Genomic DNA, 27,674 nt, shown 5'->3' with positions numbered 1-27,674 from the left:
AATATGAGGCAGCAGTAATGTACAGCACTTGGGTGTGATCGTGTAAACAAGGCAGCCTGGACGCTACCATTTTTTAGGTAAATGTTCTTTTCTCATATGTAAAATCGGGAGAACACCTTATTGAGAACAACTGTACAAACAGAAAAGACTCCCACCGACTGGGAAAACACCCTTTTGCGGACCCCAGAATGGAATTTTCAACAGCCTTGCCTTTTAGTTCTCAATAAAGCTCCAATTAGGGGAGGAGCTAGGCTCTGGGGGATGATCACGAAAATTCGAGATGTCAGCGTTTCCCAGCCTATAAAGGGGATGGTTCATGTCGTTCACCTATGTCAACGAGAGACCACCTTCAACCCTTCTGCCTCTCTCAGGTCGCTAAGGATCCTCGCTTTAGTTCTGGCTCCTTGCGCCGCCTGGCGGCTGTTTCCAGAAGTCGCCTGCAAGCTTCGGGGTCCTAGCCGCGGCCAGGTCTGTCCAAGGATTTGCCTAATTCTAGAGAACTTGTCTCCGCCCCTCCCCACTACCCGTTGAGGATTTTAAAGACGGCATGAAAGGGCCGAGGTTAAGACGAAGGGGGCGTCCGGCGGCCTCTCCACCTCCTCAAGGATGGCGGAGTCAGGCGGGCCTCGGGCAGCTCGCGACCCGGAAGTCGCCGCCGGCGCGAGGCCCCCGTTGCCGAGAGCTGGCGCGCGGGGCGGAGCTTGGCGGAGACAGGGACGGGGTCGCCGCGACTTCCGCGGCTCCCGCTCTTCGAGTTGGCGGCTCCCTCGGGGGCTGCTAGGCGGGCGTCGAGTCCGCAGGGCGCCCGGCCGCGGTCGCTGGTTGAGACGCTCAGCCGCGGCCAGAGGCGACATGAGTGCCGCGGGACTGTTGGCTCCGGCCCCGGCCCCGGCTGGAGCACCGCCGGCACCGGAGTACTACCCCGAGGAGGACGAAGAGCTGGAGAGCGCCGAGGACGACGAGCGCAGCTGCCGGGGCCGCGAGTCCGATGAAGGTGCGTCGTCTGGCTGGCCCGGCGGCCCGGGGCGGGGGTGGGACCGAAGAGGGAGTGAGTGGGCTGCACGGAGCGGGGCGGGGCGACCTCCGGGGCTGGGGGAGGCTTGAAGGGGCCGCTGGGAGGTGCACGGCTCCAGGAAGTTACCCCCACCTGCGCTGGGCCCGGGGCCGCTGTGGGGACGTCGTACCCTAACAGTCATGGGAAGGAGGGACTTGGGGAGCTGCTGTCAGAGACGGAAGCCCCTTTAAGATTCTGTCCCTCTTCCCTCAACCGTCTCTGGTGAACCTCAGGTCTTTCCTGGTTGGAATGAGAAAGCCTTCCATTGAGTATCTTCAGTACCTCTCCCCTTCTTAGTTCCGGAGAGGATCAGGGCAAAGCCCAGTTTGGCTTCCAGGTTCCCAAGTTGCTCCCCCCGGACCCTTCACCCCGAGGAAATGCTTTAGGCAACCCTACTTTGGGTGGCGCAGTTCAGGTTGCTTAAAAGAACGGAACCTGGAATCAGCCAGATCTAGGTCTGAATTTGGCTCACTGAACCCAGCTTTGTGACCCTAGACTTACTTAAGCTTGCGAGCCTTAGTTTCCCCGGCTGTAATGGGGCTTCCGAGCGTAGGTGTGAGGATTAAATGAGATGTGCGTAAGGTACTTGGTCTGGTACTCAGTAGATGTTTTTGTAGCACTGGGGAAGCAGGCACAGGGAAGATAGGGATTTGCTTAATGGTGCCCAGGTGTTGTGTTTTCAGTTCCACGTTCTTTGCGTTATCATTACTGCCTCAAAGCCCAGTTTTTTCAAACTGGGGTTTATAGTTTGGCAAGTGTGAGGAAGACTGTTTGGAAGGATTGAGGAAGGAGCTACCGGAGAAGGAGAGAGGTGGGGGAAAAAAAAACCATAAGAGGACACGGGAGAAGAAAGAGGAGATAGAGACCGATATATGGGTGGACTATTCTGGCACAGAATAAGGCTGTGGAGCAAATGGTTGGACTAATTGCTGGAATGAGGAATATGTTTTATTCATCTCTCAGTTCCCCACGTGCCAAGTACAGTGGCTGGCATATGACAGGAATTCAGTGAAGGTCTCTTGACTGAAAGAGGAGAAGGCTTGTGAAGATTTGGATCTGCAGTAGCCTTTAAAAAGGCAGCGACATGTGCAGATAATAAAGTTGAAGGAACTAATTGCGTTTGGTTAAACTACATTTGAAGACGGGGCTTAACCCGGGATTTTGAATGTGAAACACTTGTAACTGCTCTTAATATCCACAAGGGGGAGCGGCGAAACCAAAATTGATCTTTATCCTTTCTCAAGTAGGGCTGTTGAAATTATGTAGACACTCCGTTATTTACTTTAAGAACAATGTTTAAAATGTTCTGAAACACTTTGTGTTTGATCATCTTGTGTCCTTTCTTCTCCCTTTAGTTGTAACTTTGTGAAAATATTTCACTTCATTGGTTTGGATTCTCCTTTGTATATATGTGATGTAAAATCTGTTAAGGACGTAGACCAGAAGAGAATGGACTTACTAGGTCGTTTTGGAGCAGTGAGCGAGACCTGGCTGCCTCTAGTTGTCCTGTCTGACACTCACAGCGCCGTTTCCTGAACTGCCACTGTGGCTTCTGCAGGAGTAGCAGCCTTGACCATGACTGCCTACCTCTCATGGACCCTGTTCTCTGGTGGCACTTCAGATGAAGGCAGCTCTTTGCATAAGTCTGGCCATGTCTAAGTTGAAAATGGCATTTTCTTTCCTAAAGTAACTAATATTTTTCACTGATGGCTTCCCGCAGGCCTGTGTTCATTTTACAGAAGTTTAAGTGTCACTTCGTCAGGTGATAGCAATTTTATGAATTATGATTTTAACAGACTTTTCTTCCCTGATTTTACTTAGACACCGAAGATGCTAGTGAAACTGACCTGGCAAAGCATGATGAAGAGGACTATGTAGAAATGAAGGAACAGTGAGTATGATTCTTATATTTCTTGTTTGGAATACAGAATTGACAAGGAAATCTTGACAGTGACCTTGTGTGTATGGTTTTGACCATAGAGAGTCCAAGGTCCATGTGTATGTGTTTAGTTTCCCCCTATAAATTTGTCATGTGTAATCGGTCTTCCTGTTAAAAGAATCTTTTGAGCATTGGCTAGGAAGAGCCTTGAGGGAAATGATCCCAGGAAAATAAGGCCACGTATCAGGAGAGAACTGTTTCCCAATTCTTCGTGTTTTTGTTTTTGTGGTTTTGTTTAAATGTGAAAACTATTGCTCAGGGTAAACGGTGTGTCATAGCTATTTGGTTCTCAAATGGGGGTGACCCCTCCGAGAGCTGATGGTGTGCTGGCTGCCTGGAGAGCTCAGGGAAAGCTGGACTGGAGAGCAGGGCTCCTGACTCTGCTCCAGTGCTCTTTGCACTTGTCATACATCCCTGCTCGAGCCTTCTCTAAATGTGCCCAGAGAACGAAAACCACTCACTTTTATTGTAAACACGGATGCAAGACTGTATAAAATAGATCCCACATGTATTTGTTGAATGTATTTTGAGGATCTTGATTTGACTTTAAATTCTTTTATCTTTAAACTAGATGATCCACGTTCCTTTTTTAATAGGTCCTATTTGCAAATGGTTCGTGACCATCCTCTGGATTCTGTTACCCTTTTCAAGCTCTGGAACCCAAAGGGGTAATTCAGCTAAATTCCAGCGATGCTGAATAAAGAAGGATTACTTTAATAATTCATGTGCTTTTTCTCACAGCTTCATTCCTGAAACTGTGCTTGCTTTTTATTTTTATTCTCTTTAGGCTTTTTACCGATTTACCTTAAACCATTTCCACATACCTTTCCTTTTCCCAAATCTGAATTTGTTCTGCTTGTTTTTTTTTCAATCTGTTAATGTTCCCTTTCAAAGACAGACTCAGAAGTCAAAGGCATTGTTTACCGCATTCGATGTGGTGGAAAATTGAATACACTGGGTTCCAAATACTGACTTACTGTGTGCAGTTTATATATCTGTTTCCTCTATTTGGCATGTTTAAGCATTCTTTTGAGATTATATTTTAATTGAACGTGCCCCTTAATACTGGATACAGAAAAATTTTTGATTAAAATTGAATGCCTTGTGAGATGCCAAGGTGAGTGTTGAGAGTACATCAGAATTCTCATTGATCTTTTGATCAGACCTCCTGTGTAATTCCCAGATTCTGCCCACTCTCTCCTCAATCTGTGTAAATAGTTGGGTTGTATTTACAGCCCTTACTGGAGCAGTCAAAAAGCTATTGTGCCTGTTATTTGTTGGACAGTGTTCATTCAGGTTGCAAATCTTGTTTTTGTCACTGTAAAATTGGGGGTGTTTTCCAGGTAGAAGCAGAAATACTGTTGAAATAAGATTTACTTATGGAATCCACCATTTAAACAGACTTGCCGGAGTGTACAATTGCATATAATCCATTTGGTGTCCGGGGGCGGGGGGGAGGGGGGGAATAACATGCTAGGCGCTTTTGCTTTGTGTGTGCTGCATGTTCTTAACCAGCTGGGGCTGCAAATAAATCCTGCATTTTAACTTTTGTTACTGAATATTATTTCTCTGATTCTAAAAGAGTAGTGTTTTTAAAAAATGACATGAAAGTTGATTAACTTGATGCTTACACAGCTATGCTATCTACATAGAAAAACGTGCCAAAGGCATAATCTTACTCCTTTGGAATTTATAATCTAATAGAAGAGCTGCTGTGTTTAATGCCTTTGCTACATTTTCGTGTGTGTTACTTATACTTCTAAATACGTAAGAAAATGGCATCACACTTTCAGTTTTTGTTTGTATCTTCTTGCCTGTTTATCATTGTCACTTATTAAAATCTGCGTGTCTTCATATTTGTAGATTTCAGACTGATTCTCTAAAGGTGGGATAACACAAGAGAATCTGCAGAATTGGGCTATAATTCAAGAACACAGAATCCTTGTCCCTTTCTGATCCCTTTAGCTGCTGGTACATTTTAAACCAGCTGGCCGACTTCAGTTTTCTCTGTCTCCTAAAGGACATTAATGACATTCCCATAACAACCCAGGTAATTCCTGTGTGTAGATGATTTTGGAATCGAGTATTGAATGTTTCTGTCTTTCAATGTGGCTTTTGTTGTTTTTCTTTGCAGGATGTATCAGGATAAACTGGCTTCTCTCAAGAGACAGTTGCAACAACTGCAGGAAGGTTGGTGTGTGGTTTAACCCTTCATTTCTAAATATATTTAATATTGTAAGCCTTTGAAATCTGTGTATTTCACTCCCCTGTGGGAGTGACTTAAAATTCGGTCTGGCTGATTCAGCTGTCCAGCATTCACTTTGCTATCTTCTGCTATCAGTAAAGTGGCGATTTTCAAATATTTTTGAACCCTCACTTAGGGCCTTTTTTTTTTTTTTAAGATTTTATTTATTTATATGAGAGAGAGAATGAGAAAGAGAGAGCACGAGAGGGGGGAGGGTCAGAGGGAGAAACAGACTCCGCGCTGAGCAGGGAGCCCGACGCGGGACTCGATCCCCGGACTCCAAGATCATGACCTGAGCCGAAGGCAGTCGCTTAACCAACTGAGCCACCCAGGCGCCCTTTTTTTTAAGATTTTATTTATTTATTTGACAACGAGAGAAAGAGACAGCAAGCACAGGCAGGGGAGAAGCAGGCTCCCCGCTGAGCAAGCAGCCCGATGCAGGGCTCCATCCCAGGACCCCGGGATCATGCCCTGAGCCGAAGGCAGCTGCTTAACCGACCGAGCCACCCAGGCATCCCCACTTAGGGCCTTCTGAAGAGCATGAGCTGAAATCCACTGTGAGCCTAAAGCTAGACATTTTTAGGAGAGACGTTGTTGCCAAAGAATACACAAAACTGTACCATTTTTTTCCTAAACTAAATGCTGATGAGCTGTGGGTTATCTTTATTGTGTCCTCTATTGTTTGTTTTATAAGTTAAAAGTGGATTGTATCTTGCCCAGTGCGATTTCCTGCTGAAGGCAGTTCAGTCTGGGGTTAAGAGCATTGGCTTTCGAGGGCCATCACGGGCTTGAATCCTAACTGTACTGCTTTCTGGAAATTTGACCTTGGGCACGTCACTTCCTCTTGCTTAAATTTGTTTTCCAGTCTTTGAAATGCAGAAAGTGGAAGCCGATGTGATTACCCGTGAAGGGTGTCTAGCACTGTGGGGTGCACCGGGGCTCAGGGACAGCTGTGGCCAGCAACTCTTTGGCTTACCTTTGTGGAGCCTCCTCATCAGTGAAGTTCCACTAGGTCCTTACATTGCCTGAACTAGCCATCTGACATTGATTTCTGCTAAATAGTGAAAAAAGGTTTGCATGAGTTGCATTCACACATCTTTGTTTTATTTCTGTTTTTTTTTCCCCATAATAATGGAAGTGTTGCCAGAGAAAGAAATACATTCCACTCTAGCAAGTCTGTAGGGCAAACCTGGCATGGTTGAGTGAGGGATTTTGAAGAAGATACCATTAATATATCCTAGTAACACATTATTATCAGGAAATACTTCCCTCATTAGTTGTGACCCTCGTAATTCACTGCTTTTTGGAAAAGCAATGACATGAGTAGACATTTGGTGAAAATCTATACCTGAGTTGTTGAGAATTGTCGCTGGCTGTGTGTGGCTACTTAATAATTCAGTTCCTCAGTTGCACTTGCTACATTTCAAGTGCTCAGTAGCTACGTATGACTAGTGGCTCCCATATTGGACAGTGAAATCTAGGACCTTTTCACCGTTGCAGAGAAAGTTCTACTGGACAGCATTGATCTGGGCCTTACTGAGCGAGAATGAGCTTTTTTCAGAAAGGGGAGGCCCATTGATTCAAACCTTAGCAGCAGATGATCAGAATCACTTGAGGAAGCCTGTGCTTTTCTACTCCCCATCACTTGCTAAAGAGTCTTAATCCACTAGGTGGGGTGATTTCTGCTCTGGGCCTTAATTGAGAACCAGAGTCCAGTTAGCTCTGTTTGCATGTGCCTTTCCCTGGTTTGTGTTTTATTTACTCTGATCGTATTAAAACAGTTACTGCTGTTTTAGGAACTGAAATGTAGAGCAGATTGATCTTCAAAGTAACATTTTATTTTGTAAATCTCAAAATCAGGTACATTACAGGAATATCAGAAGAGGATGAAAAAACTGGATCAGCAGTACAAAGAGAGGATCCGAAATGCAGGTGAGGCTCTGTCTTAGGTGGGAGCAAATCATCTTCAGGTGTTTTTGCTTTTGCTGATCATCGATATAGTGTGGCTGTAAGAGCTGCTGTCTAAAACGCAACGCATATATTCTCAGAAATGGTGGAGGGGAGAGTTTTGGGGAAGAGAGACTCCAAAGCCACAGTTGTATAAAACTGGCTCATCTTTTTTTCCAGTGGCCAATGAACGGCCTGTAGTTGAGCTTACTAGTGGTGGCTCCATGCAGTTATTCTCCCTGGTGCCCCCACAGTGAGTGGTCTTGCACATTCTTTCTCACGTCTGCATTGCTGCCTGAATGGACCATCAGAGGAGCTACATGGGAAAGAATTGTAGCTTGTTTAACTCTTGCTTGAAGTTTGTTTCTTCTGGTATCCTCTGCTCCGGGAGGAAGAGGTGTTCTCTTGTTTTTCTCCTCGAGTATTATAAGCATTTAGGGGAAGAGTATGCTTTGGTTTGTTGTACACGGTAAATGTATTCATGCAGTAAGAATTGGTTGAGCACCTGCTACATCTAAGCTCTGAGCAACATGGAGTAGTGGAACACATTGTCCTTGACTTTAGGAAATGTGCGATTTCATTGACAAAAGACATCCAAATGTGGGAAAAGTTAAGGAACATCCTGAGGTAGTCATGCAAAAAGTAAGATGTGATGACTGTTCAAAGTGGGTGAACACAGATTCCTGGGCTTACAGGAAATGTGTCGTAAGTGTTCGATTTGGAAGCTCCTTGTCAGCCAGCATTTTGAGCACCAGCATGGTGCCTGTTCCTTCGGTGGTGAAAGTAATGCTGGGTTTTCAGATGAGGTCTGGGTGCCATTCCTCAGGCTCCTGTCCCCTCGCTTTCTGATCCGGTGTCTTCCCAGCTTCCTGTTGGTGGAACTTTTCCCCCCTCTGGGGAGTAGATGTCCCGTGTATACCAGCAGGTAGAAAGGGAGCTGAAGGCTGTGGAAGGCACTGGGAAGATGGAACTAATAGCCATTAGCCTTCTGCCCGCCCACATCCCCCCTGCCCCTGAGGTTACCCCCACTGCGATCTGAGGTCCTGAGGCATCTCCTTGGGAATCTGTGGAATCCCCTGCCTTCTCGGTGTTGCCCTCTAGCAGGGAAAGGAGGTGCACTGTGGAGGGGTGAGGTCCTAGGTTTAGGTCTTCTCTCTGCACTTTAGGTCTTATGACTGTAAGCAGGTTTTGCTCTTGGAGCCTCAGGTTCCCCATCTGCAGGAGGGGTACGAATGCCTCATGGAATTGGTTTAAGATGCAAGTAAGGAAAGTAAATTGACATGAGCCATTTTTCTGCAGCTAGAACTGCAGCGTGAGTATTGAGTGGTTTGCCTTAGTTCCACTCTCAATCCTGTCCTTGCGTGTTCTTTCAGAAACATTTCTCTCCCCTGCCCCCCAGGTAGGAATGCAGAAGAACTAAGTCAGTCCCAGCTTGAGCCTTAAAGAGCACATTCTCGCAGAGCTAACCCACCTGTTCTAGTTGTGTTGGCGCCTGGTTATTGTAACTCAGACGATGACCAGCAGCTCTGAGAGGTGATTGCCAGTTTGACTTGGTGCAGGGGTGATTTCTGAGAATGGCACACAGTTGATGCATCAAGTTCATTTGTGCATCTAAAGCACCTGTGGGAGTGAGCGTGTTGGGCTGGGTGTGCCTGGGCTCATGTCCTCAGCCGTTCCCAGGGCCAGAGTGATCAGGGCTACCGGGGGGAGGGGTGTTAGAAAATGAGTGGCTTGTCCTGTCCCTTTGCACAGTTAAATTTCTTTTCTTTCTTTTTTTTTTTTTAGTAGGCTCCACGCCTAGCGTGGGGCTTGAACTCAAAACCCTGAGATTAAGAGTCCTGTGCTTCATTGACTGAGCCAGCCAGATACCCCTCCCCAGTTAAATTTTTTATTCAACATCTGTTAATTGAGGTCTGAGATCTGAATTCTTAATCGGGAGTCCTGAAACTCAAAATTCTATGAAATTACATGTGGATGTGCATATATGCTGTTTTAGGGAGAAAGAGATCCATAGTCTTCATCACATTTGTGAAGGAGACTGGTGAAATGTGAACAGCGCCTCCTGGAGTTGTTGGTTCACCAGCAATCTGTGTGACGTAGGCAGCACTCCACTGTCACCCAGGAAAGATGAGATGCCATGGACCTATTTCGTTCACAGGGCTGGCTCTGTAGAGAGGCTTATAATCTAGCAATGGGGGAGCTGCTGGGTAAACAATTGTTAATTGCCTGCACAGAGCAGGTGATAAGCTGTTGACTACTCTCCAGTGGACACCTGGATGTGTCTGGAGGGGGTTGGTAAGTGAAGGGTCCTCAGGAGGGGCTACATTCAGACCCAGAGGGCGTTGCCGTAGAGGAGCAGCCATACGAGGGGGCTTGGTGGCCTGTGAAGAACGCCTCGGGCAGGCACAGAACCTCTGCCCTCTGAGTTCTCCAGGAATAGCCTTCCTTGCCACACACAGCCCTTCACCCGTGCTTTAAAAATACCAGTGTTGAGTCTGCTTCTGGAGTAACTGCGCTGTTCCTTCCTGACCCATCCTACCCTGTAGGACTGTTGGAGGTTATGGACTGAGTGAAAGAAGGGATAGCTTCCAGTTTTATATTGCCGGGGTAGTTTGGTTTCTGCTGCTTGCTTTTGCCCTTGGGCAGAACTGCCGGAAGTGATTCTGTTCAGGGCCAAATTTTAACTAGACATGAGTGCTTCTTCCATCCTTCCCCCTCATGTATATCAACACTTTACTGATGGAAGCATTTGCTCTGTGTAACCATGCTTTCAGAAAGCAATTACTGCCTCTAAATGAATCCTACCATCGCTGTCTAGAAAGGTGACACAGCCTAGTGAATCTAATTGCACGTTTTATCTCTTTCAGAACTCTTCCTCCAGCTGGAAGTAAGTACCTTGGATCTTCTGGGTTTGCAGGCCCTTTCTGAGACTGGAATCTTGCTCTCCCAATCCAGAGACCTTTCCTTCTGTCACCAAATGGACAGTTAAGAAGCCCCCAGCTGCAGGCCTTCATCACTGTTTTGTTTGACTAAAGGACATTCTGGGTCTCAGTTTAGAAATTCCCATCTATTCATTTATAGGTTGGGCAGCCTCTGATGATCACAGGGGACTAGGGGATACTCACCCATCACTGCTTTCTTGTTGACTTTCACGTTAAAGCCATTGGGGAGTATGTCTGAATTATAATGGTCTAATAATTTGTTATATTGGTCCTTAATGCAGCCCAGTCTCTGAATTGGCTCAGTGGTTCAGTTTTACAGCCGAAGCTGTCTGGGTCAGTAGGAAAGATGGATTTAACATTTTTCCTTTCCTTCAGCAGACACCAGAATGTTGGTTCTTTGTGAAGCATGGTGCTGTGGTGCGGAAATGAGAGCCTGAATCTTGGATGATAATCTGTTCCTGGGGTGGCTAGTTTGTATGTGTGGGGGGAGTCCTGACTTTATCAGAGCCACACATGGGTGTGACAAGGTCATGCTTTAAAGGAGCACGTTATCAGAAACCATTTTACTACTGAAGTCAGTGCAACACACATAGTCACAGCCCGCAGGATTACGTGATCCACAGTCATAGCCCACCATAAGCTCCCTTGTTCTTCACTTAATACGGTGGTGAGATTTAAAAAATGAATGCCTTTTTATTTAGTATTGTTTCAATGTTTGAATACTTAAGGGTTCAGGTACTTAATAGATGATCTTCTACTCTAGTTGATCTTTATCTTGGTATCAGTATCAACAAATACAGTAACGTGGGCCACCCTGACTCAATATTTTGTAATTGCGGTTAATTTTCATTGTAGGTATTTCATCCGGAATGTACTGTTTTCCTTTGAAATTGTGGCTTTAAAAGAGTTTGTCTTTGAGAATCTTAAGTTTTAACATAGAAGCAATGCAGTGTAAGAGGCGGAAGAGAGGAAATACTGAGTAGCAAGCTGGGTATGCTCATAAAGATAAGCAGAAGTTGTATGGTTCAATTTTATGCATTCGTTGGGATACTTCCTCCCAGACATCCCGTTACTGCCAGTGCACGTGTGAGTGCTGCTGTCCCACCTTTCTCATAAAGGTGTTTTCTGGGCCCTTGAGTGCAGAGCCAGACTTGGAGTTGGAGCCCTGGCTGCAAGGGCCCCATGGAGCCCTAGCCTGTGTTTTCTCTTTTGCTCAGACTGAACAGGTGGAGAGAAACTACATTAAAGAAAAGAAGGCAGCGGTGAAAGAATTTGAAGACAAGAAGGTGGAGCTGAAAGAGAACCTGATTGCTGAGCTGGAGGAGAAGAAGAAAATGATCGAAAATGAAAAGCTGACGATGGAGCTGACGGGAGGTATGAAAGCACCCAGAGCAGGATCCTGGGAGGCCTGGGGGGGGCCGGAGGGGTGCGGCGGTCCCTCCTCTGTCCTAACTCAGTTCCTCCTCTGGGCGGAGCCAGCCGAAAGGAGGGTGGGCTTTGACCCGTTTAAGCTCTGTCTGGTATTGGCTGTGTGACTTTGGTCAAGCCACTGAATGTCTCTGAGCCTGTTTCCCCCTCTATAAAACTGGGCTGATCAGACCTTGTCTTACAGGATTGTGGTCAGAAATGTGAGTGCCTACTGTGCATAATGGATGTTCAGTAAATGTAGATCTTTAGTCGTGGCTGCAGCTGCTGGCTTATGCTTTATTTAATTCCTGGGTCAGCTGCCATTCACGGATGACTTATCCACGACCCCGGGGGGTGGGGTGGGGGAAATCTCTCTGCTTTTTTTTTTTTCCCCCAGTCTGCCTTAATTACAGAAAAGGCATTGTCTTCCTTTGACCTAGATGTGAGAACAACGGCGTTTGACTGTATCATCTGTGCTCTTAGATCCCTTCCCCAGGTGTTACTGTGAACATTTCAGGCAGAGTTGGTACAAACTTGGCAGGAGGAAGCTAAACTGAACTAGTTTCCTGTGAAGGTAGTAAAGTTATATTAGACTCTGCCATTCTCTCCCTTGCCTTCTAGTTTTTAGGAATCCGCATCCAGGAACTCAGCAGGGTGTAGGCAGGTTTAAGGGAGAGGCAATATGGGCTAACTGTTCTGTTGCCATGTGTGTAGACTGATGAATCCTAGAAGGATGCAGGGCGGGGAGTGGCCTGAACTCGATATTTGGGAACGTGGCAAAATTTGTCAGCGAATACTGCGAGACAAGTCAGTGGTGCGTTTGTCACCTGGGTGTGTAAGCACGTGCCTTCTGCGCACCCCCAGATTTCACTCCTGCCATGTACAGAAGGTGTTGCGGCTCTGGCACGTCTGATTTTAGTAGCAGTCCGTGAGAGATGCACTGTTTGCACGTGAAGTCCTTGGGGGCGGACTTTAAAGAAAACAGTTAAGAAGTGGTATTTCCCCTTCTGTATTTCTGGCGCTGTGACCCAACATGGCCCTTCAGTTGACATAAACGTCTGGCCCCAACCCCCACGAGAGACCTATAAGAATGATGTGGTGTGTCTGAAGTGGGCGGGGGGTCTGATTCTTGAAAAATCTCTCTTCTGGTATCTCTCTCCTTGAAAGACTTTGGCAGAAGAAATTAATTCCTTGAAGGCCTCTGAAGGCGGCTCAGAAATGTTTTTTTGGTGAGCGTGAATGCTAAAATAGCCTCTTCAGACAGCACTGTCTTGTTCTTGTGGCCACGCTTTGTTGATTAGACCGCTAGCCCTGTGCTGCCTTGTTCCGTACCAGTCTGCCTGTGTTCTGACCTGTACACCGTTTTCTTTGACGGTGGCTGTCTCTGGCATTGATGCCTCCTCGCGCTCTGCTGGAGCCACCAGATGTTCAGGAGTCTTCATTAGGCTACTGGGAAATATTGTCAGTTTATAGCTGCTCCCTTTCCATCTGCAGGGAAGGATATCATCACCTTACCTGTGATTTGGCATCCTGATTATTTACAAGCAGTAGGCATTGTTTGGCCAGGCCGTTTTGCAGCCAGAATCTTTTTTTTTTTTTTAAAGATTTTATTTTTATTTATTTGACAGAGAGAGAGCACAAGTAGGCAGAGAGACAGACAGAGGGAGAAGGAGAAGCAGGCTCCCCGCCCAGCAGGGAGCCCAAGGTGGGGCTCGATCCCAGGACCCTGGGATCATGACCCGAGCTGAAGGCAGACGCTTAACTGACTGAGCCACCCAGGCGCCCCGCAGCCAGAATCTTAACTGGGACGGGAGGCACCTCCAGTGACTGGGGGCTGAGCCTGCCAGGGTAGAAAAGACAAATAAATGCAGGGAAGTCATTTGTTACGCAGTAAAATAGATTACACAGTGTTTAAAGCTAGCCATGGGCATTAAAGGTACCGATGTCCTTCCTCAAGCCATTTGGTACCCTTGGTATGGAAAGCTGTGCCAAGGTAATGATAGAGTGTCGGAAGAACAGGCGGTGGAGCTAGAAGGATAATGAGCGTTTCCACAGATGGTGCTGCCGTGGGGCTGGATTAAAGGCCTGATTGCATTCCTCTCATTGAGTGACTTATTTCACCTTTGTGGATTGATGCCCAGTATCAGCGTTGCCTAGTGCTGCCCGGAAAAGCTATTTCTTAAAATCTTCTCTTCTGGTTCAACATGAAGATCTCTCGAAAAACAGCGTTGGAATTAGAGGTGGCTGGGAAGCTTAGACCAAATAACCCATTGGGAATGGGGAGAGCAAGTGACCTGCTTTGTCCGAACAGGACTGAGAGCATTTGCAGACCTGTGGGAGTTGGTGGGAGGTTCTCTCCACTGCCCACACCGCTTGAGAAGAACCTAGCTGGTTGTGTAGGTGGAAAGGTGTACTGTTGGTAAGGAGACTGGGATGAATTATCCATCAGTGCTCCCCCCGGCTTGGGTGTGTGCGTGAGTCAGCTGGGGGTCTTGGTGACGTGCAGCTACTGCTTCAGCGGGTCTGGGGTGGAGCCTGCGACCCTGCATTTCTAAATGCCTCCCGGGGGCTGCTGATGCTGTTGGCTGGACCACACTTGGAGTAGTGAGGGTGTAGGTGGAATTACCTGAGTGTGAGTTTTCTCTGCAGTTGAACACCATCTTTGTTCTCTGGACAGCTTTGGCCTGAGGGAGATGGGGCCCTTTGTTCCTACCCTGGTTGGTCACTGAAGACCTGACCTTGATTCTTCTCTCACCTCCCCCCACCCATCTCCCACAGGCACCCGCTGCGGCCATTCCTGATGCTGATGAGCCTGCCAGCCCCTTAGAGAGGGGCCTGCTTGGCTTTGCTCTGGGCCTCTAGGTTCGCCCCATGTTGCACTGCGCCTGGTTTGGGGGTAATTGCCGATTTGCTATAGTGGTCGCTCTGCGGTGGCCTTTTTAATTTTTTATTTATGAGAGAGTGCAAACCAGTGTTGGGGGGCCGGGGAGGAAGATCAGAGGGAGAGAAACTCAAGCAGATTCCCCGCTGATTGTGGAGCCCAGCTCCGTGCTCTGATCTCATGACCTGAGCTGAAACCAAGAGTCAGATGCTTAACCAACCACACCACCCGGGTGCCCCGATATGTATATATTTAAGTTTATTTTTTTATGTATGTAATCTCTATGCCCAGCATAGGGCTCGAACTCATGACCCCAAGATCAGTAGTCACATGCTCTACTGACTGAGCCACCCAGGTGCCCCAACATTCTTTTTCTTAAGGATGCTTTTTTGAATCACTGCAACTGATATTTTTTTAGTAGCTAAACAAGTATGGGTTTGTCTTAATAGTTAAACTGTGTTCACGTGAAGCTTTTACTGCATTTGTGTGCTGTAGACAGGTAAGCTGTTGGAGTGAATGACTAGGCCCAGAGAAGTGTGGAACCCAAGGCCAGCAGGAAAGTGCTAATTGTATGGTAATTACCATTATCGGGAATATGTCTCCATAGGGACGATGCTGCGATGGCTCTGCCCATTTCTTAGCCAGCATGCCCAGTGCCACTGGGGAGTGCCCGTGTCTGCCAGGTGTGGCTGTTCCTACTGGCCTTGCTGGTGAGCAGAGCAGGAGCATTTGCACGATTTTCACATAGTTGAGGTGGTTCGGAGAGGAGCACTTGTTCAGTGTTTCTGTCTCCTGTCTCCCCCCTGCCCCCCGGTGTTTGGTTGGATCGCAGATAGTATCCCCACGGAAGCAAACCCATGAGGGGTCCTAGGTTTGCTGAGAGGCTTTCTGATTTTTTTTTTTTTAAAGATTTATTTATTTATTTTGAGAGACCGTGAATGAGAGAGAGAGTGTACATGAGTGGGGGAGGGTCAGAGGGAGAAGCAGGCTCCTCGCTGAGCAGGGAGCCCGATGCGGGACTCGATCCCGGGACTCCGGGATCATGACCTGAGCCGAAGGCAGTCGCTTAAACAACTGAGCCACCCAGGCGCCCCGAGAGGCTTTCTGATTTAAGTCAGAGTTGTGTTGGGCTCGTCTGCGAGGCAGACTGATTTCCTGCTTAAGTGCCTTCTGCCTGGGTGCCATGCTCCAAGGTCTGGGTGTCCCTTCCGGAAGTTTGATTATTGTGGTGGACGCAGATTGAGACCCTTGGGACTCTCGCCAAAATCCAAGGACCCTGAAGTTATAAACTCGAAGGCCAGTCTCTTGCTTCTCGTGAGAAGTGGAACTTCTGGGTGGATTCAGACCCAGGTAGTCAGATATCCTTTCTCTCTGTGAAAAATCTAGCTCAGGAGGTTGAAGCAAGTGAGTGGAGTAGGTAATCTGTATAGTTTTGGGGCTGTGATACTTACATGGTGGTCTTCCCCACGAGTCCCGTCTTCTACCTGGACCACTGGCCAGGCCTTCTCCCCACTCCTCCTCTCCTGGATGGTGGTGGGGACAGGCCAGTACATTTCAGAGGCGTTTTCAGAGCACCTTCCTTCTGTTGAAGTCATCTTTTGGATGAAAATTGATTAGGTTATTGTGGTGGCTAGGCTAATAAAATGGATTGATTTTTCACTATTTCGTAAGAAGAATTTGATTATATTTTCTGATCTATGAGTGATGCAGGTACGACTTTCTGAGCTTATTGGCCATGATTAGACTAGGTTATTCCCACATTCTCTCAGCTGTGCCTTTACTTGGCTTGCTTCCATCATGTATTGCCCACCCTCCGCACCCCCCAGACTTGGCAGCCCAGAGGGCAGGGCGCACTGGGCCATTGTCTTTGGTGGACAGAACATCCCATGATGCTCCCGTGCTAAGTGCTTTTCTCTAGTGGTCTTTGGGTTGGGTGAGCTCCCTTCACACCTTATTTTCCGAATTAGGCGTGAATGTTGCAAAGCCTCACAGCTGACTCGGTTGTCGTCAAGTATGTAACTTCATTCAGCTGTTTGCACCTTGACTTCTCTAAAAGATTTTTCTATAGTGTTTTCCTGGCTGCAGATGTGGTAATAAAAACTAGCATCAATTGAACTCTTGCTACGCCAGGCACCATGTTTAGGGCTCTCCTGGTATCATCTCCTGTAACCCTCCCAACATTCGGTGGGGGAGGTGTTGCTGATAATTCCATTTTATAGATGAAGAGAGTGGAGACAGAGTGTTTACGTAGCCCGCCTTAGGTCACACAGCTGCAGCAGGGATTCACACCGATGGCCAGTAAGTAACTGGAGAAGAGTGTCAGCTCAGCGGAGGGTGAGAGATTTCTTGTAGAAAGGACGGACTGTCTCCCCTCCTCACTTTTTCTCAGGGGCAAGTGTGTTTGTCCTCCTTCCTTCTGCGCCCTCTTCCATGTACACCTTTACAAATAAATACTCACCAGATCTGTGGTTCTCATCATTTTTTCTCCATTTATAGGGGGTAAAAAAATCAGTGTTGCCCATTTCCCTTCTTAGAGCAGCACGCAGAAGTCTCTTTTGACTTTGTCCACATGATGATTATATACTCGCAGGTCGTGCCCGTTGCTGTGGTGGAAGGGCTACGCTTGAATTCCGTAAGGCCGTCCTGTGTGCTATGCTGATAGTGTGTGCATGGTCATGAATGAACGGTCTCGTCGGGCTTGACCTCATCTAGTCGTCCTGCAGGAAACGACTCTGTGGAGCCCCTCCTGTGTGCCCGAACCATTGTGAGGTGCTGGGGTGGAATTCAGGTGTCTCTGGGGAAAATGTCCCATACAGTGTGGTGCTTGCTAGCAGAGGTTTGTACAGAGGTTTGCTGTGGTTGCTTGGAAGATAGTGTGACTGTGGAAGCCATCATGGGATGGGGAGCATTGAACTGGCTTTCAAGGGATGTTGTGTAGGAGTATGCCGGGCAGAAAAGAGGGGGCCAGGCAGAGGGGACAACGTGTAAAGGCTTGAGGGCATAGTAAGGCAGGTGACTTTGGGTGAGAGACTTAGCCAGAAGCTCTCACACAGTGTTTGTGTGAATGAAGGAGGGACAAGACCAGAAAGAGACTTGGCTTTTTTTCTGTAGAGTGTGGTGAGCCGTAAAAGTATTGAACAAGAAGGGGGATGTGTAGAATGATCTGATTTGTGTCTTAGGAAGATGGCTCTGAGGGAGGTGAGAATAGGACGAGGGGATAGGGTTGAGAGGTGGTTTAATGGCAAAACTGCCCATGATCTGGTGAATATGATTTCTGGGGGAAGGAAGGTAAGTCACAATGACAGATTCTGTTCTGGCTGGGAAAAAAGGGAAAGATGTGATGTCCCCGAGACACGGGAGAGGAGGCAGCCATCGGAGGTGAGACACGAAGTGAGGTCACTTGGGTCACTGAGAGTGGATGCTGTTGGTGGGCGTAGGTTGCCATTCAGAAGGTTGGGGGAGCTGGCATTGGCGATGGAGACTCACTGGGACAGAGACTGAAAACTGACTGGACTCCTGTGGTCACCAGCAGAAAGGAGCCCAAGGAGGCAGATCAGGAGAGGAGAGATGTGTGCGGTTGTGGCTCGGGGAGGGGAGATTTTAAGGCGAGGAGAGTCAGCAACAGTGTCAGGCTGCAAAGAGAAGTTAAGAAGAATAAAAGAGACTTTATTATGAGCCTTCATTAGATCATTCTTGATAGTCAAGTAGCTATAAGAGGTCATAAAACAAAATGAAAGAGTCCAAGTTTGTAAATGAACATGTCCTATAAAGATGTTGGCACTGAGGCCCATGGCCTCTCAGGGTCTTGTGCACGAGTGCGCTTCAGTTCTCCCTCCATGGGAACAGCAGGAATTGGTTGACCTAGATGATCCAAAGGTTCCTTCTGATCCCAAGAGCCTACCATTCTGTGGCTTCTGAATTTGAGGGAAGAGGAGGAAAGTTCTAGTTTTGGGGATGCTGGAGAGATGCTCCCACAGGTAGACTGCTCGGCTGAGCTGCATTTCCGAGAGGGGCCTGCGCTTAGTCCAGCCAGTCTGAGTCTTCTAACCATAGCCCCCTCGCTAATGTCTGATGTGGGTGTCTGGCTTAGGCCAAGTGTGAACCAAATGTTCCCAATAAAACAGTTCTGATTGGGTGCCTGTGGGGCAGATACCCTTATAGTACAGCGATTCTTAACTGACTTCAAGTGGGAATTGGATAGATTTACCCATTCAATTCTTGCCACAGATTCTATGGAAGTGAAACCCATCATGACCAGAAAGTTGCGGAGGCGACCAAATGATCCTGTCCCCATCCCAGACAAGAGGAGAAAACCCGCTCCTGATATCCATTTGCATCAAGCCTTAATTGCTTTTTTTCTTAAGACTGTTGAATCCTTTGCTTATCCGTTTGCTAGAATATACATGGCCATTGTCCCACAGAAATTGTATGTGATTGGCAGGCATTTGTATTTATCCCTGCGCTAGGGAATAGCCAATTTTTTTAAAAGATTTATTTATTTGAGAGAGAGAGTGCAAGCATGAGCACAAGCAGGAGGGGCAGAGGGAGAGAGAGAGCGAATCCCAAGCAGGCTTCATGCTAAGCACAGAGCGCAGTGTCGGGCTCGATCCCATGACTCCGAGATCAGACCTGAGCCCGAACCAAGAGTCAGCTGCTTAACTGACTGAGTCACCCAGGCGCCCTGGGAATGGCCGTTTTATTATTGAGTCCTCGATTGCTGCTGCTTCTGGTGGGAGGAATTTGTAGAGAACAGTTATTTGGAAAGGCACTTTGTGCTGCAAGTTCAACATGGTTTTAACATTTGGAGATTCAAGGGCGACCTCAGATTTCACATGCCTTAATTTTTCTACTTGTAAAATGAGGCCAGTAATACCTGCCTTTTGTACCTCCGTTATCTCTATCCCGAAAACAGTGGAACGCAAGTTGTTAAATTAAAGCAAATGAGATTTCAGTCACATAAAAAAGCCCTTTAATCATAAAAATGGGAGGGGGAAGAGGGCACACACGGCAAAATTCTGTTTCTGTCCTCATGAGGAGAGGATAAGTAGCCATTTATACAAAATGATTCAGTTGTCTGCCACCAAGGAAGGGTTTAACTTCAGGTTCCTTTGTCTTCACAACTGAGAGTTTAAGTTATGTGGGAAGAATAAGCCCACGTCTGTGTGTGTGTGTGCACACACGTGTGCAAGGCTTCAGATCTTCGGAACAAAAGCACTTCATAAATTGAGGAAGTTCTCCTCCTCCTGTGTCCTGTGCGCTCATTCTTGGACTTACTGAACGACTTAGAGATGTTTGAAAGAAATTTGTGAGTTCTTTTACGTACCTGGGCACCACAACATTCAGTAGAATCAGTAACTTCCGAGAGGCAAATGGTTCTAGAAAGAGCATCCGACAGAGTCACGCTGTAAATCCTAAAGGGCCTGGTACTGTTTTGTTGATTTCTGCTTGCTTGGAAGCCATGCTTCTCAGACAAGTTCCTTTAACTCTCAACACCCCAGCTGAACTATTTGTTAACAGACGAACAGATCATGGAGGATCTGAGAACGTTAAATAAGGTACAGTTTGACTTTTTTCTTTTTTATGTATTTGAAAGCTTAGGTTTATGTCGTTCACATATTACTTGTTAAATCGTTCTTGATACCTTTGACACTTTACGTTGCATCTGAAATGATCTGCTCTAAGATCTCTTGTTGTTCTTCCTACAGCTTAAGTCACCCAAGAGACCAGGTAAGTGCACAATGTTGCTGCCATTTGTACTGTCTTTTTTATCATGTTGTGTGAAAAGCATGCTTATACCTGACGGGGAATTGTTGCCGTTTTCAACAATAAAACGTTCATCATTTGCCTGGGAGTAGTCATCATGAATACTGAAGGGAACCTTAAGTGCCCCCTTCCCTGATTTTTTTTTTTTTATTCTGTTATGTTAGAGTTAATTTTACTTTTTCCTTGATTTCTCGTAAAAGAGACATTTGATTGACGGGCCGGTAGAGGTTTCCTTCTGTGTAGGCATCAGGCATAGATTTAAGTTCACCTCCATTTCTGGAAATGAAGCCAGAAGGATTTTTCAGTATTACTTGCTTTGTGGAGCGAAGCGCTGGGCACTGCTCTTCCGGTGGCGCTTCGTGGCCTGGCTCTGGTGAGGGACTCAACAGTCCCAGCTTACAGAAGAGGCCAGCCCGGTGTTCGCAGTGGTTCCTTCCAGAGTGGCACTTGGGAGTCCGTGCTAGGCTGCAAAATAGAATTCTGGACAGGCAAGGCATTGTTACGTTTTAAGCACCATGATTACTCACGTGTCTGTCCACTCACCAAGCCTCGTGGAAGGAAACAAAATTCTTTTTTCTCTCAACAGTTTCCTTCTGAGAGCCACCGTGGTCCCCAGATAGGCCCCGTGTTTCTGAAGGCATGATGGGGAGGGGGTTATGGAAGTGTGTGAATTTAGATCCTTTGAACCCACTGTAGTGCTAGCTCTACCTAGTAATAAATAGTTCTGGAAATGACTTTGGATTTAAAATTTTAAAGAGATTTTCCTAATTCCTGCCCTTCTGGGCTTCTGATGGTCCCTTGGGCAAATCACTTAGCCTGCCTGCATCCCCAGTTTCTCCTCTGTTCAGTGAGGTTATCCTTTGCCTTGCCTACCTCACAGGGCTGCACTGAGGAGCAGGTTAGGCAAAATATTTTTTGAATTTTGTTGAATTCTCATTTTTACACCCGTAAGGACTTAATGATCATGATTAGTACCACTTTTTTTTTTTTTAAGATTTTATTTATTTATTGGAGAGAGAGAATGAGACAGAGAGCATGAGAGGGGGGAGGGTCAGAGAGAGAGGCAGACTCCCTGCTGAGCAGGGAGTCCGACGTGGGACTCGATCCAGGGACTCCAGGATCATGACCTGAGCCGAAGGCAGTCGCTTAACCAACTGAGCCACCGAGGCGCCCCGATTAGTACCACTTTTTAATAGCATTTCAGTTAAGGCATGTTAGTTGTCAGACCCACGTGCTTGTTACACGCTTAGTCATTGACATATCTTTGGTTCTTCCAGCATCCCCATCCTCACCTGAACACTTGCCTGCCGCACCGGCGGAGTCTCCAGCCCAGAGGTTTGAAGCTCGGATAGAAGACGGGAAACTGTACTATGATAAAAGATGGTATGTTACGGAAAAACAGATTATTGGCTAAGAGTCTCCAAAGAACCCACGAAAGAGGGCTGGGGCTCTATATCATTGTTCCCGAGCACTGCCGCTGCTTAGCTTACATCGTACTGAAGTGGAGTAACATTTCAAAGTGCGCCTGGCCGGGTCAGTCAGGGGAGCATGCGACTGTTGCTCTCAGGGTCAGGAGTTCGACCATGTTGGGTATAAAGCTTGCTTTAAAACAACAACAACAACAACAGACCTGTCAGGAGTCGTTTGATCGATACTGCTCCTTCGATCTCTGAAGGCGGTGTTGCCTGAAAACATGTTCCTATGGGAGCCCCCTCCTCTGTGCTGCTGGCATCGCACTAGAATTTGCAGGCTTCTGTCTTTGGTGCTGCCCCTGTAGACTGAGGCCAGCGCTCAGGTCCCTCTCTGCCTTCTCTTAACTCTGCCCTTGTGCACCAGAATGAGTAGGTGTTCTGTGCAAAAAAGCACTTTGTGGTCAGATGAGTCTGGGGGATGACCGTGTTAGTTAAAGGGTTTCTTCGCTCTAGGTGCTCTTTGGTTCTCTGATACACTCGTGTGCACTGCAAGTTTCTGAGATGTTACCAAGTATTACTTATTTGACCCAGGGTACCCTTTTTGCATGCATCATCCTGCTCTATGAGTGTTCCAGGAAACATACTTGGGGGAATTGAATCCTTAAACATTACCAGTTTATACTAAAGATGGTTTTTTTTTTAACTGCTATTTGTATAATTTTATTTCTGAGCTGCACAGGAGTATATAGATATGTTACATTAATTTTTTAACATGCCAGAAATATTTGAGAATAAAGACAGTTTAAAATCTTCAGACTACCAGCGTTTCCATCAGGAAGGAAATTGTAAAGCAGTGTGAGAGAACTTGCAAACTCATTCACTTATTCATTCAACAAACATTACTATCTGCTCTGTAGCCCCAGATTCTGCTAGGTGTTAAGCCACCTAGATCCTACCTCCTTGTCACAGCTCCTTTAATTCTAATGTATTCCTTTGTTCATTGTCCATAGGCAGGCATACTCAGTTTAAGTCTTGGTGGACACATTTGCATTCTGAATTTCCACTTGTTTGTATGGAGAATGTTTATGTGGGGTTACTGTATGCTCTCTGTAATTATCATTTATGATGGCTGTCATTTTTAATGATGTTTTGAGTTTCAGTATATTAACCCAAAGTTCCAAAAGTAAAGTAATAGTTATTTTTTTTTTAAAGATTTTATTTATTTATTTGAGAGAGAGAGTGAGAGAGAGCGCGCAAGAGGGGGTAGGGTTAGAGGGAGAAGCAGACTCCCCGCCGAGCAGGGAGCCCGATGTGGGACTCAATCCTGGGACTCCGGGATCATGACCTGAGCCGAAGACAGTCGCTTAACCAACTGAGCCACCCAGGCGCCCAAGTAATAGTTATTTTGAATTGTTTGAGCTTTGTTAAAGAAGAAAAACCCCAAGATTGTTAGTTGATTACCTTAAACTATTATCCTTCTGAAGTTGGCAGAAATGCTTAGAAATCTAGTCATGCCCAAGATAAGTCCATTCCGCCAAAATATTAGGTTACAGTGAGTTAATTACTCAGTCGATGGTGAAGGCCACCTCTGCCTATGAGACTGATCTTAGTGACTTCTGCTCCTCTCATTTGACTATTTGGTTTTCTTCAAAAAGGTGAGTTAGTGTATCTTGACATTGCTTCTCAGAGCATATCGCCACTAGGTGGCAGGCCCTAACAGCTCAACTCACTGAGGGGCAGAATAAGATGAAAAATGTTTCTAATAATGAAAACCAAATAACCTTTAAAGATCAAGCCCACACATAAGAGCCGTCTTCAAAAACGATGAGATTTATCACTAACATTTTTACGGATCTGTGAGTCTTAAAGCTGTGTGATATTTCAAATGATGTTCATTTTGTAATTGTGTTGGTTCAGATCTTTCTGAGGCTTAATTTTTAGACTTTATGAGACTTGCCTTGAGGGTGAAAATGCAATAAGAGAAAATTCTTGTTTTTCCAAAGAAGGGATCCACGGTGCCTGGTGTTTCATAACGTAAATAGAGTGGTCACTTTTGCTCTGCTAGACCTCCTGAGCATTTTGAGTGAATTGCGCTGTCTTTTTCATAGGGGCTGCAGAAACTTTGAAAAGAAGGTCTCTGGGAGCATTTTCGTTTTTCAGTGAATTTCAAGTTGCATGTTGTTGAATATGGAGACTGTTGTTTTCATCTGTATTGTGTTTTTCCTTTTAGCTTTGGCAGTCAGAGTTGACGACACCTTTGTGGGAAGGTGTTTCTCTCCTTGCCACATTTGGAAGGTGTTCATGGGGGTCCTGGCCCACGTTCTGACCAGTGCATAGCTGCCCTCATCTCTCACCAGGCTCAACTTGAGGTTTAGCCTTTGTGTCCTGTCAGTTGGGAGGCTTTCATTCTTCGTTCTTCTTAGCCAATCCCGGCCTGTGGCTGAGAGGGCAAGTGAACCACTTTATGCTCTTCCCAGTGGTATGGAATATTTGGGTGCAACGGTACTTCTGGCAAAACGTGTTTCATTGAGTTTTAAATGCCTTAAGAAAAATGAGTGTGATTCAGGCTTCCCATCTTGGCATGAACACTTAGCAAGCTACATTTCGTTTTGAAAGATAGCATCTTCACTTTGCCTTGGTCTGGTAGTGGTTTTAAGGCATTTTATGTCCTGCTGTAAGTTTTCCTCACATTTTGATTTGGACTAATGACCCTCCTTAAAAGTACCACGAAAGTAGCTGATATTTTAAAATAACTAACTGATGGTGCGGGCAGACTGGTTTATCTCTCCTCACTTTCTCGGGCTGCTAATGTGAATCAGGAATGAAGTCCTCCCCGCCCCCCAGCCTTCGACTGACAAAGACTGTTAAGACGGTGAATATTTACAACTGGCATTGGGACTCCTTGAGGTTCCAGAGCTGTAACATGGTATTCAGTTTTTTTGGGGGGGGGGGGAATGAAACGTTAATATCAGGATTCCCAGTAGGATACAAAATTAAATTAATTCTACCCCCCTCCTTTTTGACCCACCTTCTGAAGAAATTGCCTTCTTCCATAATAGTACTGTTGATTCTAGTTCATAGGGTTTAATAGTAGAAGCAGAGGGCGCCTGGGTGGCTCAGTTGGTTAAGCGACTGCCTTCGGCTCGGGTCATGATCCTGGAGTCCCGGGATCGAGTCCCGCATCGGGCTCCCTGCTCTGCGGGGAGTCTGCTTCTCCCTCTGACCCTCCCCCCTCTCATGTGCTCTCTCTCTCATTCTCTCTGTCTCAAATAAATAAATAAAATCAAAAAAAAAAAAAAAATAGTAGAAGCAGAGCTCTAAGAGCTCATTTATTGGGATTCCCAGGTCAGGAGTTCCATTAGTAATAAAGTAATAAAGTCAGTTTGACTTTTGGGGCTTGTTCTCTGAGGCTATTTAAAGTATTTTTTCCATCTGAGATGAGTTGCAGCTTATAAAATGGGTTAATTGGCAAAAAATGATAATGTACATTTTTAGTTCTGTTGTTGCTTTTTAAGTTTTTATGTCTATGTTTATTTTGAATTCTCTCCCCCCCTTTTGTTAGTGTTTAGAAATTAAAAAGTAAATTTGTATGTTAAGGTTGTCCTATACTTAATTAGTTTTATCTTGAAAATATGAATGCTAATTTCTGAGGATTTTTTTTTTTCCCCCCAGAGAATTCGGATAGTTGAATAGATTTGATATCCAGAGATAACAGTTCCCCAAGACTGTTGTGTGGTGTGTGAGAATCTGGTTCAGGAGGATCTGAGATTCCGTTGGCTTGGAAGTGGGTTGTTTTGGGAAGCACGCAGGCCAGCTCAGCTGTGGCGCAGATAGGGACCAATGGTGGACAATCAAGCCACCACCATTTGGTTACCGCAAAGCAGGCAGATTTGGGAGGTGGCCAGACCACCTCTGGGGGAGGTGGGGTGGTAATAGACCAGATCTTATTGTTACTTCCGGTATTCATTTCAAGCCAGTCATAGGTGTTGGGGTTTGGGTTCTGCACACATCTGAAGGAAAATGCAGCACATCTCATGAGAATTGTTAGACTAGTCTCCCAGAGTTAGCTGTTGTCCTTGAAGACATTAAGATGTTAATTTTAACATCAAGTTTTGTTTTTACCCATCTTTGTTATTTAGGTGTTTTCCAGAACCGTGACTTATTTAATTTTTAATATGAGTAATAACCTGCTTATTTCAGAAAAAAAAAAGCCAGGCAATGAAAAGAATACCTTTCTTAATTTACATTTCATATTTCTATAAAGTTGTAATACATGTTTTATTATACATCTTAACTACATAACTTTACCCAATTTTTTCTGTGTGTGTATGATACACATATAACATGTTTTTTTTTTACAAGCACAGGAATGTAATGGACATAGATTTCCCCCCTCCACTTAGCAGTATATTGAGCCTGTTTCTACACTAGTAACATACTCCTTCACCACACTGTGACCTTTCTTTATTAAAGTATTTAGGAAATAGTATCAGAATGACTTGAGGCTAGGTGCATGCTTTGTGTCTTTATCTCATTATTTAATAACTCACAGTCCCCATAGAATAACTTCGAATGTTCTCCTGCTCTGTAATTTTACTCTAACCATCACTCAAGATGTTATTATTTACATAGGAAGTTGGCTTAGATGTGGGAGGGCAACTGGAATTTTTGAGTCACGCTGTGAACTAATTCAGCCTTTCCTCATGCACTGTATACTTCAGACCTTGTGATATTACATATTTAGCATAATGAAGGTCCCCTGACCCAGTTTACCAACTGATCCTGGCCAAAAGCAGCTTTAAAGCTGAGTCTAAACCAATCTTGCTGTTCTAATTGCATTTATGATTCAATTTCTTTTAACAGTGTTTTCAGGAAGTAAAGTGAGTTGGAAACCTGAGTTTTCAGCTCCTAAGTAGCAGGTTAAAGAGTGCTTAGAACCTAGATTGAAAAAGCTCATTGTGGGAGTGAAGTATATCTCTTTACTGTGATATCCTGGCAGTAGATTATTTATTATACCAGCAAAACAGTCTGCCTGCCCCCCCCGCCCCGAAATAATAACATGCAGTACTTTGCTGGGAGATGCATTTTGGTAGAATTTGTGGGAGTTAGTGCGTCTGCTTTAGCCAGATCTGTGCAGCCAGAATGAAGTGGAGGTTATGTTCCTGCCTGACTGGGGCTGGCCCCGGCCAGGGCTTCCAGCAGCAGCTTGGCTCGTGTTTCCAGCTCTTGTAGCCCAGCAGCTGCTCCTTCATCCTGCGGAGCTGCTCTTGTCTCATTTGGGCTTTGGCCCTGGCTTCCTCACTTTCATCCTCGGCCGTACCTCTGAACTTGGAGAAGTTGAAGGTGGTCCTGTGCTACAGGCCAAGAGAATGGCTACTGGGGCCGAAATGGAGTGTCTGGTCTGCTCCATGTAAGGCAGCTCTCCCGACTGACCAGGTCAAGTCAGACCCCCTGGGGTGCACACCCTGACACTCCGAACCTCGCCTGGTTAGTGCTTGCCAGGTGTGATTACTCAGTATTCTTCACGGCTGCTGTATTTGAAGCTGTGTGATCGCAGGGACCTTGTGGTCCTGTTCACTGTCCACCTCCGACTTCCAGCATCCTCAGTGCTGCACAGTAAGTGATTAATGAGTATTTGCTGAATGAGTAACCAAAGAAAGAGTTGAAATTGGCCTGCCGTCTTGTGGATGACTTAATTTGGACGTATTGAAAATAAATAATAGATCGGTTGTTCAAACCCTGCTATTTATTTTGCCCACCCAAGCTTCTTCAGTGTTTTAGGATCTGTGGAAAGTGGGAACAGGTTTTATTTTGAAAAATTATAATTTACTTTTTGATTGAACTGGGGTATATAGTCCAAATAAAAAGTAAGCATGGAGTTCGCTTCCCAGCCTTTCCCCCGCCTCCCTTTTCCCTCTGCAGGAAGGACCAAGGAATATAAGTTTTAGATAAGGAGAAGATTAGGAGGTCATCTGATCTAATCGAAGGGTGGAGGCCTTCAAATTAAACTTGAAATCCAGACTCTTCATCAAATGTAAATTAAGACTCCTTCAATTATATTCTTTGTTGTGGTGTTTTCCTTTC

The 27,674-nt window shown here is 45.9% G+C and overlaps 1 protein-coding gene and 1 long non-coding RNA gene across 4 annotated transcripts in view; both read left to right on the top strand.

Annotated features, from left to right (window-relative positions):
- The first annotated feature begins 687 nt into the window (after positions 1 to 687).
- Positions 688 to 27,674, top strand: part of SUDS3 (SIN3A corepressor complex component SDS3) — a 130,315-nt gene continuing 103,328 nt past the window's right edge. The window contains exons 1-10 of one of the 3 annotated variants that reach the window (XM_081802094.1): positions 688 to 994; positions 2,876 to 2,945; positions 5,128 to 5,183; positions 7,099 to 7,170; positions 10,053 to 10,072; positions 11,345 to 11,501; positions 18,643 to 18,738; positions 19,909 to 19,970; positions 20,121 to 20,142; positions 21,456 to 21,561. In XM_081802094.1, the coding sequence (XP_081658220.1) occupies positions 853 to 994; positions 2,876 to 2,945; positions 5,128 to 5,183; positions 7,099 to 7,170; positions 10,053 to 10,072; positions 11,345 to 11,501; positions 18,643 to 18,738; positions 19,909 to 19,970; positions 20,121 to 20,142; positions 21,456 to 21,561 (803 nt within the window). In that variant the 5' untranslated portion in view covers positions 688 to 852. The remainder of the gene's footprint in view (positions 995 to 2,875; positions 2,946 to 5,127; positions 5,184 to 7,098; positions 7,171 to 10,052; positions 10,073 to 11,344; positions 11,502 to 18,642; positions 18,739 to 19,908; positions 19,971 to 20,120; positions 20,143 to 21,455; positions 21,562 to 27,674) is intronic. The other 2 variants (XM_081802095.1, XM_006736811.3) reach the window with 2 other exon arrangements.
- Positions 21,569 to 27,290, top strand: LOC145716842 (uncharacterized). Its single transcript, XR_014139776.1, has 2 exons — positions 21,569 to 24,701; positions 24,915 to 27,290. It is a non-coding gene; the product is annotated as an uncharacterized LOC145716842 (long non-coding RNA).

Source organism: Leptonychotes weddellii, chromosome 13 (assembly GCF_054177405.1).
Source record: "Leptonychotes weddellii isolate Sample4059 chromosome 13, ASM5417740v2, whole genome shotgun sequence".
Lineage (NCBI taxonomy): Eukaryota > Metazoa > Chordata > Mammalia > Carnivora > Phocidae > Leptonychotes > Leptonychotes weddellii.
This window is presented reverse-complemented; position numbering and strand designations above follow the sequence as displayed.